Genomic DNA, 13029 nt, shown 5'->3' with positions numbered 1-13029 from the left:
TGGAGCCCCCTTGAGATACTGGAAGGTGCTGTGAGGTCTCCATACAACCTTGTCTTCTCCAGGCTGAACAGCCCCAGCTCTCTCAACATGTCCTCAGAAGGGAGGTGATCCAGTCCCCTCAGGAACTTCATGGCCTTCTCTGGACCTGCTTCAGCAGTTCCATGTCCTTCTCATGTTGGGGACATCAGAACTGTGTGCAGTGCTCCAGGTGGGGTCTCACAAGAGCAGAGTAGAGGGGGAGAATCCCCTCCCTCAACCTGCTGGCCATGCTCCTTTGGATGCAGCCCAGGATTCTATTGGCTTTCTGGGCTGGGAGCCCTCACTGACAGCTCATGGTGAGCTTTTTAACAACCATCACCCCCAAGTCCTTCTCCCAAGGCTGCTCTCAATCCCTTCTCCATCCAAGCTGTCGGTGTGTCTGGGATTGCCCTGACCCAGGTGCAGGACCCTGCACTTCTCTCTGTTGAGCTCCATGAAGTTTCCATTGGCCCACTTCTCAAGCCTGTCAAGGTTCCCCAGGATGGCACCCCTTCCCTCCAGTGCATCATCAGCAACAATATTCTCATATTACAAGCCTGTTTGGGTTTTTTTTAATCTGGAAACTAGAATTCTTTTTGGAGACTGAATTTATTTTGTTTTCCTTTCAAGTAGGCAACCTACACGTTCCTCAATCTCATTCTGGCAGCTCACCAACCATATCTTACTTTTAAATGAACTTATAATGAACAAAGTATTTTCTGTGTAACATCAACATGAATTAGTAAGTTGATCCATATTCTGAAACATTCATAACAGAAGTCTAAACAGTATTTGATCCAGTCTGAAAAAGCACTTGCATGACCTTCCAGCAGAGCAGGAGCACTGTGCTGTGTCTTAATTCAATTTAACATACTATGCACTTTGCAACTATGCATTTTCACTTTATTTTTAACCAGATCTACTCTTGGTAAGGAATATTCCTCAAAATCAGGTTGCTAAGAGAACTGGATTTTCTTCCTGCTTATTTGTATGTCATAGACTGTAGACTACTCAGTCTGTTACCAACTCCACCCAGTAGTTCCGCAACTGCATCAAATTGCAACAATGGCCTTTTACTGTCTCCCTTTTTAAAACGTTTCTTAGATTTATTAAAGTAGGTTGTATTTTATTGTGACACACAATCTTCAAAGAGCATGGGAAAGAGATGCTCACCAGACCCTTCTAGGTTAACTTTCTGCTGTGTGGTGTGTTTCTTCCAAACTTGTTTTTGCTGCAGAGTGCAAGAACCACAAAAATCTGCCATATTTTCCTAAGTCTTACTGTCTAGTCATTTAATAGTGAAGTACAAAAAAACATATTTATAGAACAGTAATAGGAACTCAGCAGATTCTTACAGCTATACCTTATCCTTCATCTCTCTTAGACAACTCATGTGAGAAAAGATCTGAATACCAGCTGCCAGTATTTCATAACTTTGTTAAAAAGCCATTTTCTTCTCGTTAGTTAAGAATTACTGTGTGTCCTTCTTTTTATTAAATATGCCCAGGCCTCATGGTTTAGAGGCAATTTCACATGCTGGTTTGCTCATTTCCCCAGCAAAACAGGATGCCTTCTAGACAGTTCCTCAGCAGGAGGAATGATGCCAAGGGCAGGAATGAACTGCATCAGAACATGTTTGCTATGTTTCCCAATAGGTAATTTGTACACTTCAATACCAGTATCTCTGCTGTCCAATGCAGCAGATCCAGATGTACACAGCCAAAGATCATTTTGAGCTACAGCTCCAAATGCAGTAGTAAAGAAAGGCATGGGCAAGGCATTGCATCTCCAAAATAAGATGTTAAGAAAACCATGCATCCTATATTTTTGTCCATACAAGACTGAAAATTGAAACCTTAGCTGGAGACGTGATCACAGGATAAGGATATTTTAGTACACAACAGCAGCACAATGGCCATCATCCGCTCTTTTTTCAGCCGAGGATAATCATCTAAATCAAGAGTATAAAAGCACTTAACTGAGCTTACAAAATAGGATAACTGATCCTGAAACAAGACATACTTTGCCTCCCCAATCTCTTTCCTTTCCTGTCAGTAGCAGAGAATAGTCTATGGAACACAGGCTGCCTTATCATGATTTGTGCTACATAGGCTGAAAGAGAGCTGAGCCTTATAAGTCAGTTCTTGCAATTCTGTGCCTATTCAGGCCAAAAGCCATCTTTCAGACTGTTGGCTTGATTTTATGCCATGGAGAGGGGAAGAAGCCACCACAAGTCTTCTGCAATGTCTGAAGCTACTGAAATACTAATTAAAATTAGACACTGGAGAAAAGAAGCAAGCATTGAGCAGGAATGAAAAGACACACCCCAGGAGCTGCAGCAGGTTATTGAGAACAAAACAAATAAAACAGTAAGGAGAAGATTACTGCTAATGCTCCAAACGGGCACAATTCCTGAACATTTCTCCTCTGTAACCACAGAAGCACAAGGAACTGTGGCTTCAGAAATCTTAACACAACTGGTTTTCACTAACACATTATCCTCTGGTTACAAGTTCAAAGACTGACGGTTAAAAAAGAGACAGCAATAGTTGCACAAACAATATTCATTCTGCCTTATATCAGACTGTAAAATGAGCTAGTGAGCTCTTTAGGGAAAGCAAAATAAAGACAGGGCATTGCCCCTATGGAAGCTGCATTTCAATGCATCCAGGGAAACTGCAGAACAATTGCATAGGCAACCACAAAACCATTCCTTCCTAGCTTTCAAGTGCCTGACTCTCACCTAACCATTGTAAATCTCTTTTACACGTCATAGCTATTTGTGTCTCTTATATCCTGGCTTTGTTTTTAGGACACATAAGAAGAGTGAAAAACATTTTCTGCTATCTCCTGTGGTAACAGCTTCCTTGCATTCAGATTTGATGTCAGCAGGACTCAAACCCTGAACTCGGACTACTGCTACAGCAGTTAACAGTGCCATCACTAACTGGGCGAAGGTGGAAGATTTGTTAACTGAAGAGGCAGGTGATTAGCTGAATTATCTTTTCATAATGCTGTGTGGGGTCAATCAGCTCCCTTGGTTCACAAGCATTGGCCAAAGGTAGGAGGTTACCAGAGCTGAGCTGGAACTGGAAGAACCCTGTCCACCTTTTCATTCCAGCTCCCCACAATCAGCCTTGCACCTGGGACAGGACTATCTGAGAATCTGGGTAGGACTTGTATTACAATAGCCTTGGAAACCTTATACCATTGCAGCTATGATTATCTGGAGCCATGACATGGCAACACCACTAGAACCAGCTGTGACAACTCTGATGTACATCGAACAGAGGAAAAAAAAAGAAAAAAGAAAAAAGAAAAAAAAAAAAAAAAAAGGTACCCACTGAAGCTGTCCGTGCTGCAGGAGCTTTCTCAGGACAGTTTTTGGCAGGCAGCATGAGGAGGGAAGGTGTACTACATATCCCCAAGTGTCACACAGTCACTGCAGGAAAACTGAAGGGCAATTCAAATGAAAGTTTACAGGAACATTTATTGATCTGTTAAGCATAAAATCCCAGTTTATTAGCTGCTACATTAGCAAACTTCAAACTTCAGTAGGCCATGCTCAGAACAGTTACACAGAGTAACAGGTTTACAATTGCACTGAGTGAATGCCAAGATCAGAAGTGAAAGTAGTCATTTCAAAACAGTTCGGCAACCTTCTCTTGTTCTACTGAACATTAGGAAACCACTCCATCTCTTCATGCTTCACACACAGCCTGTAGGAAACCACAGTCGCAAAGATAACAACAACTGTAAATTCTCTCTTCCTCAGTTTTCATAGAATCACAGACTAGTTTGGGTTGGAAAGGACCTTAAAGACCATCTTGTTCCATCCCCGTGGGGATGGACACCTTCCACTATCCCAGGTTGCTCTAAGTCCTGTCCAGCCTGGCCTTGAATACTTCCAGGGATGGGGCAGCCACAGCTTCTCTGGGCAACCTGTGCCAGGGCCTCAGCACCCGCACAGTGGAAGAATTTCCTCCCAATATCTCATCTAACCCGGCCCTCTGTCAGTGGAAAGCCATTCCCCCTTGTCCTGTCCCTCAAGGCCCTTGTCCAAAGTCCCTCTCCAGGCTCTCTTGGAGCCCCTTTAGGAACTGGAAGGGGATGCAAGCTCTCCCAAGAGCCTTCTCTTCTCCAGGCTGAACAATCCCAATTCTCCCAGCTGAGGTGCAGAGGTGCTCCAGCCCTCTCATCATCCTGGAGGCCTCCTCTGGACTCACTCAAAGAGGTCAATGTCCTTCCTCACCTGAGCCAGGCAGAGTCCCTTCCTTGGAGCCCAATCTCTCTCCTTTAGTGCCCACAAAAGCAGCTGCCCTATTTAATGCCTGACATTCCAGCATTCTCCCTCTCTACAGGACAACAGTTTCTGCAATGCTGCATTCTTGACATGACAAACTAAGGAAAGCCCTATGCTGGAGAGCTCTGAAATGCGAAGACAGAGCTATGCTAGCACAGAGTGCTCTGGGGTACAGCCTGGAATGGCTGAGACAGGAGCTCCACATATAGCTAAGCAGCAGGTTACCTCATACAGTGCCTGCACTAACCTTTTCAAAGGACTCTCTTCTCACATTTTTCAACTCAGCTGGCACAACAGATCACAGTAGGAGGGCTGATAGGCTTCCTCCTTCTCTCAACACTGCTGAACTAAATCAGACCATTTCAGCACAGATAAATGAGCCCTGGCATAAAGCAGGCTGAAGCCAAATCCCAAAACACACTGAGGAGCAGGCTACTTCTGTGGATTCCTTAGCATGCTTGCATAGGCAACCTACCATAATCTCACACTGCCTTTTACCAATTTAGAGTCTTTAATTGAGAAGACTACATTTTCAAACAATACTATTTCCCTGTTCCCACATCACTGTATACTGCTCCCTTCCAAAACCCCTTTAAAAATAGTCCTTTGGAGTACCTCCACCTACATGTTCTCACAGAGCCTTGCCATTACACAGAAACAACTGATCAGTGGTATAGATAGCCCTTAAATAAACACAACCCTTATACTTCAATTAGTTTCATCCTCTTGCTGCTCACACCTATTGAAAACAAAGTATTTTGTAGCTATTCAAGGTTAAAAAAAACTCGTATTTTTTTCACACAAATAAGGGCACCAAAATAACTACTAAAACATTCCATGGTTATGCAGGCAATGTTTGTAAGGAGTTCATGTCCTCAGGTACAGAAAGTGAGTTTGCAGGAACCAAATTTAGAACTTACTATTTTGATTTGATAATTACTCAGATTTACAGAACTCAGTAGCAAGTGGACATTACAGGTAGAAAGTCACATTCCAATGAGAAGTTAAGCAGTGCACAGTAAGCTATTAACAACCAGTACAAACAGCTCATTGTTCTACTATGTTTTATCATAGAAGGTACTCACGATAATCTTGTCATGCTGTGTTTTTCCCCTCCCTTGTAACACATAGCAAGCCCCTTCCCTAGCAGTAGAGAATGAGACATAGTGCTGTAGTAGATAAAAGTTTGGTTTACTTGGTGAAATAATCTCTTACAAAAGAAGACCTGTATTTTTTCTCAACTGCTAAGCTGAAAACATAGTATGAGGAAAACAGCCCAAGTAGGAATTACTTCAGCAGTTTTCCAGATTTGACAAAGACCTGTGAAATTCTTCCAAATTTCAGCTGCCAATCACTTCTGAGCAGGTTTTGGATCACTTATTAATATTTTGCAGTACATGTCTTGCTCAAGTTTCCATTCCAAAACAAAAGCCCATTTTGTTTGGGCTCTACTGGTAAGTAGCTACCTTCATGCTCAACAAAAAATAAGCCATCAATAAACAGCAAGGGAAAAAACATTTGGTGATTCACTGACACAGACTTTTACCTCTGTCAAGTTCACACATCAAGCTGCAAGCAAATCCAGCAGTTACAGAAGACTTTCTTGGTCCAAACAGATGATAATATCTACCTTGTATCACATTAAATATATTAGAGTTATAGTCAAACTTGTCTCTTAATGCCTCATTATCTTCTATCACGACACATTCCCTGCAGCCTTCAGCTCACAAGCACTAGGACCGGACACTGAAATACCACTTCCTGGTTCTTGGAAGACACTTCTGCTTCAGCTCTGCAATAGCTGCTCTCCAGCTGACTCATGCAGCTGAAACTGAGACACGCTCATCTTCTTGCTACCATTAACTACACAGCTTCTCAGTTACTTCACATGAGGAGATGTGCTGTTCCAGAAGGAAAGATAACCCCCTTGTTTCTTACCCAGGTACTGAGGCACTAATTTTCATTCATGCTAGCATAAGGTAGGATGCAAAGGGAGCAGTAACTCACCTACCTACAGACAAAACAGTTCTAAGCACATATGAAAAAACAGGAGCAGAAATTTAAAAAGGAAAAAAAAAAAAAGAGTCACAATTAATCCACATATACTAATGGACAACCTTCAGCTTTGATCTTACCAACCAACCTGCTGTTTTGCCCTGACAAAGTGAGAGCTTGGGACTCATCAGTCTTATTTCACTTGTTTCATTTCTGTACTGTTTCTCACCATCTCCTGTACCTGGCCACCTTTCAAACAACTCTCTGTCTCAAGGAGTGGTAAAATTCTCCTTCCCTCAATCTCTGGAGGCTCATCAGCCTTCTCCAAGGTGATGTCTCTTTGATTATAGCCCACATGATGGGTTGAACTCAGTCACCAGAGCAGGGCAGCCTTGCTGTTGTTCCCACTGCTTGTCAGCTTAGTCACCTAATCTGCCAGAAGACTATCAAGACAAGGAAGTTCTGCCATCTTTTAAATTGTCAAATCAGTTCATAAATGTCCAAAAAGCACCATCATGGTGCAAGGTAAATGGCAGGAATGGGAAGAAAGGCATTTCCCTTTTGGCAGCAATGAGCTACTGGATCAGCACAAACTGCATGTGAATCTGTACCTTACCCAGAACCTCCCAACCCAGAGCAATCATCATCCTATAACAACAATATGTAGTGCTTAGATGTCTATAGCCCACATCAGACAGTTCTTGCCTGAGAGCAAACATGATAGCAGTTAATAATTGTAAAGCAACAAATCCCCAAGACCTTTCTCCTGTACTTTCACCTACACAACACACATGTATTTGCTCTCCTTCCCTTCTCCCACTAAAAGGCCTTCTAGTCCGCACACAACTAATCATGCCTATACCTTTCCCTTTCTCTGTTATTTTTCAAGAATTGCCCAACCCGCTTCCAAGACAGCTTATAACCAAAAAACTTCAGTGTTGGAAGCAACCCAGCAAGGCCTTAGAAGACAGAATAGAAGCTTACTTTGCAAGTTACTAGCATTGAGACCTGACTTCTTCACAGCACGGTAACAAGCACACTAACAGAGACACACCTTTCTCAAAGACTTTGCCCAGGGTCTTGCTCACGGCTTGTCACATGTGTCTAAGCTTAAACAGGCAAAATTATAAAGTCTCTGATGTGGAGAGTTCATGTCCAAGCAGTGCTTGAACTTACCCCTCTTGCCTGCTGGCTTTAGGCAGGGACAGCATGTTACTGTCTCTGCCTCAGGATTTTACAGCACAGCAAGCAGCATGGTGCCCAAAGGAGTCTGTTCAAGCTTTCTCCTTCTACTCAAGTTACCACTTAGGCTGGACGGCATATTTCTTAACCTCATCTCAATGAGAGTCACAGAGAAACTCAGAAAAGTATTTACATTTAACTGGCTCCTAGTAACTGAAGACCTGCTGTTTTGTCCCATCATGAGAATTATCAAATAATGCTAGTATGCAAACACACGGCTCACTTAAAGCACCTTGCTTAGTTTGTGTATGTGAGACATTTCCACAAAATCCACAAGGTCTTTTGGTAACTTAAATAAATACCCTTTCAGGGAAAAAGAAAACAACCAACCAAAATCCAAGCCAAACACCACAAGTGTCTCAAGACTCCTCTTACACCGAGTGTGAAGATTTCTATAGTTCTTCATACCTAATAAGCCACGGAAAGGCATGGCATATCAATCTGACATAGGAAAACCACATGACAGACTATCACAGGCAGGTAGGACAGTACAGAAACTGTACAGAAACTCTAGAAACTGTTTACACAAAAACAACAGCTTTCCTGGTCTGTGCTGTTAAAGTTACTGATAAAGCAAACTGAAGATGAGCAGTAGGAAAAATACAACTGAAGTTAAAACAACTGGAGAGTTTTGATTTTTATTGACTTTTTAAAGGAGCTGAGTTTTAATACAGTGAACAGAGCAATACTTCTAGCAGTAAACCAGACTAGGCAGAAGCATAAAACATGCTAAATTTAGATGTAAGCAATTTTGAGACTCGGCTACATGAGAAATTTGGGATCAAACATACAACCCCTTAAACACAGATGCGAGATAAGGCTTTTCAATAAAATCTTAGATGCTGCGAAAGTTTGCTGTCCCATGAACAAGCTTAAATCCTGTGAGTGAAGTAGGTCTGGCATGGGGACTGACATGCAAAGAGCAGAAAGTTCTAGAGAGCACACAGATACCATGGCAGGGTATCCAGGTTGTACTTTCCCAACTGCAACGATAAGGATGTTCTTCTACAGGAAGCACACCCATCATTTCACCTGGAGTAAGCCAGCCTCCTCCACACTGTGGGACCCTCACCTTGTTGTAGAACTCTTGCTCCCTGGGACCACGAGGTGGTGGCTGCAACTGCTTCAGGACTGTCCCATCTGGATGCTGCAGTATACCTAGAAGAGACGCATTTCCTTCAGGGCTTAGTTTTAAGAGGCACAGCTTTCCTTTTGCCTTCTTTTTCCCCAGAAATAGTGATTTCACCATCAAGGACAGCCTATTGAAAAGATGTACTGCTTCCATGGCACACACAGCAGAGACAAAATTGTCAGCTCCTACACATAACCCTTAGCAGAGGTTTGCTTGCACTCCTCTTATTTCTAGCCATTGAATGATTTCCTGGGTGTAGTTCTGCCCAAGGCCCACACAGTAACGAGATTCGACGCTAGAAGTTCCACTCCCAAAAACCCCATAAGTAACTAAAAAAGATTACACAGACACTCCCTTTTTAAATAATTCATAAATTGTTTTCCAACAATGCCAAGACGTTAAAGGAGTACCACATTCAATGCACTACTAGAACAGAAATAAATGTCCTGTGGATGGACATCTATACTAGTGGCACAGAAAGAGTATGCGTTTATTACAAGAAGTAGCACCCCTACAGCACTCCAAGCTATCAGATGCTACTATTTGTATCACCCATAATTACAGAACAGAATTTTATCTCAGCCAGACAACACCTTCATTGAGCCTGCACAAAAAAACCCTGCAAAATACCCTCATGAAACAGCCTTAATGACTCTCCAGTCACCAGTATTTCTGAATACCTGCAGAAGAAATGCAACTGAGTATCTGAGGATATTCAAGAGATGGATGTAGGCAAGAATGGAGAAAAGTAACTGCATTCCTCTGAAATGTGTACTGTGATGCAAGTACAGACCCAGTGCAAGGGAAAACCATAAACCCACTTCTGGAAAAGAAATTTTCTCCTAGAATTAATTTCTAGCTTTTCAGACAGTAATTTATTTTGCTTAGAAGGGTAACAAAAACGTCAACTGTATCCAAAATAGGTTCTATTTTCAACTTACCACGTGAGAAAACAGAAAAATAAGCCAGGAGCTTTGCATCCCAAAGAGAGTTTGCAGTTGTAACAGCAATTGTGTTTTTCACCTCTTAAAAACAATCATCTATGAATGGGCTCTGTTGTGCAGTCTTAGAAACTAAACAAAATCTTTAGAGACCAAGACATTTACTTTAAAACAACCACCAGACTTAGAATAGTTGTCTCAATAGGTGGCTATGCCAAAAATTTGCTTTTAAAATTTGTGTAAAACAGCTCTGAAGTCATGTTTCTTGCTAAAGTTGGATTTTATATACTTCCAAAACTAGAAAAATATTGCCACACAACATGTGCAGCTACCACATCTTCAAGACATGGCAGCTTGTGTTCCCCCTCCCTGTATCCTTTTGCACGTGCTGAAAACCACTCTGCAAAGTGCACCAAGTACTTGAATGGCACATGTTCTATATGTGAATTATTAACAATCACAACATAAAAATAGGGTTTATAACACATGCTCCTCAAAAATCTGTATTTTGGCTTTGATAAGCAGACAATCTACAAGGCAGAAAGACCAGGCAAAGATTCCTGGAAACAGAATCCATACACTATTGGGTTGATATATATTACTTGAAGAGTTTAATATAAACTGACATCCAAAGTTCCCTCATTCTTTGCATTCTTGACAGACTAGAGCACCTAGTGCACTACTCTGTCACTGAGTCTGGGGTAGGCCTGAAAACCAGAGTCATATTTCAACACTCACCACAAAGATGTAAACTCCATAACCTTCCCTCTGATCTACAACAAGAAGCAGAGATACCATCACCTGTAGATCATACTAACATATGGATGTTGGTCATGGGTTTCTTGTAGGCTTCCTGGGGTTTTTCAGCACAGACAGGGAAGAGTACTGTTTCAATATATGAAAAAGCAACATAACATTTCTGAAGAATCAACAGAACTATGTTGAAAATAAAACCCTGAAATATCTCACAAACATTTCTCTCTGGCTGTGGATGCAAAGCTTGCTACCATTCTGAAATGAGCAAGCAAGTCACTCTGAAGAAGAATGGCCCCTTTAGCTACAGAATCCCACCAATGGCTTAGGGACCCCAAGCACTTTGCAGGTACAGGCACCAAACCATAGCCAGGTGCAGGAGGCTCTATAAGGTGGCATATCCCACCAGCTTCTGACTATCTCTACCTGTCTACGAAATTAAGACACAACCCAAAGTCATTACTTACTACACATGATTTACCTGGGGGAAGCACTACTGCACACAGCATTCAACAAAAGGGCAGTCACAATGCACAGAAGCCTAACGTCTACATGTGCATGCAGAGAGCCTGTAAGATGCCTTTCTTTGCAAGGCAGTAACAGTCACAGGGAGCAAAAGGAAAAAGGAAGGTTATTCAGGAGGAGGGAACCCTATGGCAAAGAAATTTTACAGTGTATTTTTACTAAAAAAAAAAAAAAGAAGTTAAAAATACTTTGGATACCTCCAAGTCCTCTGTCTGTTTGTATGTGGGAACAGAAGGGCAAATCAAGTTACAAAAATGAGAGCTGTGAGTACCAGAGCAGCTTTGGTCTTCACTTCACCATAAAACAGTTTCCAAGATGAGCTCATCAACCATGGTGGTACCTCTGCAGAAATGTCTTGGTCTTGCCCATGAGATGCAGTGGAGCTAACTTTACCTAACCCATTGGAGTGGCACCCAAAATATAGATGATCACGTGTGCTGTTTGATCTAACTGAAGTAAGACTGATGTGCCAAAGGTGAAGCTCTCCCTGAAGTGAGCCTTTTTTTCCCTGATCCCACTTCATGCTACGATATATGAACAAGGAACACATACACCTTCAAGGATCCAGTGCACCTCCATCTACATTTTATTGCACCGTCTGCAGCTGGAACAAGGGAAAAGAATTACTTTTCTGTGGAGATTATCAGCAGCAAGATATGCCACAGACACAGGCTGTAGATAAGACAAACGTACAGTGCCCTTAGTGCTGTAATTCCACTCACTGATGACTGAAAAGGTTCTGAAGTTCAGCCTTTGGCAGGGGCACAGAGAAGAATGACTTTTCTGTCGAGATTATCTGCAGCAAGGCACACCATGGATGCAGGCTGTAGATAAGACAAACTCACAGTGCCATTAGTGCTGTAATTTCACTCACTGATGGCTGACAGGGTTCTGTAATTCAGCCCCTGGCCTAGTCAGCAGGGGCAGTTCCTACTGCCAGGGTTCAAAGGCAATATGCCAGCAGGTACTCATTATAGCTACACTCAGAGGGCACACTGCAAGTTGAATGGATGTTTACCTTCCACCTGGCTGAGAGACAGGCCCCAAATGCCATATCCTGGTAAGGCGAGAAATGCAATTTGGCAACGCTAACTCGGCTGCTTGCTTTGGCACTGACCACTGCCTATGTTAAAAAGCCCCTTCATCAGAAGGGCCAACACCTTACTCCTCTACATGGAATTAGAATAGAAATTTAGAGCTGGTGGAGGCATACTTAAAAACACTGTATCCTCATGTATCTGTATCATTACAGCACTCACTAGCCATTGGTTCAGATTTACCATCAAATAAACAAGAAAATAACTATAGCTTGATAATAATTTGCTGAAGTTTCTGGTGGCCACAGTTTCAGGTGGTCCCGTTAGATAAATCACGTGTTTGACATATGTTCTGAGAGAACCAGCATGCTGTTACCTGAATTCCCACTTTTAAAAAGGTGCCTGACAAAGTGAAGCTGAACGGCAGAAGTCCTTCGATTTAAAGGTGCCTGATAACTATCGCGTCTTGACAGGCTAATGACATTTAGGAAAAACACCAAAAGAATGAAATTTGGCAGCGGTGACACCGCCCCAACCACGGCCTGTGCGCAGTGGGGAGCTCGACCGGCTCCCCCTCCGGCCTTCCCAGGGAGGCCCCGGTCCCTCGGCACTGCCCCAGGCCCCAGCACCGACCTTCCGCGCTGCTGTGGCACCTCCGGCGGACAGGTACGGGCAGAGCCCCGGTAGCGGGAGCTCGGGAACGGCGGCGGCGAGTCCTGTCCTCGCCCCCCGGCGCCGCTCCTGCCTGCACCGACCCTCGCCCCGCCAGCCACGGAGCTGCCCCTTCGTCGGCGGGGCGAGGGAAATCGAAGCCAAATCCGCCCCGTCACAGCCGGTCTGGGAGAATTCAGATGAATGGAGGCTGGGGTGGGAGGAACCCCCTCACGGGTGACCCGGCCAGGCCCGCCGCCCCCTACCCGCGCCCGTCGCCGCTCACCGCCTTTATCCTTGCCGTACATGTGCCCGGCCACTTGGTGCGACAGCGGCACGCACCCGTTCAGCGCTCGCCGCCGGCCGCCTCCCGCCGCCGCGGGGCCCGGGGAGGCGCCGAGCACCGGCTGGGCCGCGGCCTCGGCCTCCTCC

At 43.7% G+C, this 13029-nt stretch overlaps 1 protein-coding gene across 1 annotated transcript in view; it reads right to left on the bottom strand.

Moving 5' to 3' along the window:
• Positions 1–13029, bottom strand: part of IPMK (inositol polyphosphate multikinase) — a 39390-nt gene that overhangs the window by 25533 nt on the left and 828 nt on the right. The window contains exons 2-3 of the mRNA XM_042021575.1: positions 12884–13025; positions 8631–8716 (exon numbers count right to left, since the gene is read on the bottom strand). Coding sequence (XP_041877509.1) covers positions 8631–8716; positions 12884–13025 — 228 coding nt within the window. The remainder of the gene's footprint in view (positions 1–8630; positions 8717–12883; positions 13026–13029) is intronic.

This window comes from Corvus kubaryi, unplaced genomic scaffold (genome assembly GCF_017639235.1).
Source record: "Corvus kubaryi isolate FWS band 111438036 unplaced genomic scaffold, C.kubaryi_AGA036_p1.0 126, whole genome shotgun sequence".
NCBI lineage: Eukaryota > Metazoa > Chordata > Aves > Passeriformes > Corvidae > Corvus > Corvus kubaryi.
The sequence above is the reverse complement of the archived record's forward strand: the minus strand, read 5'-3'. Positions and strand labels throughout refer to the sequence as shown.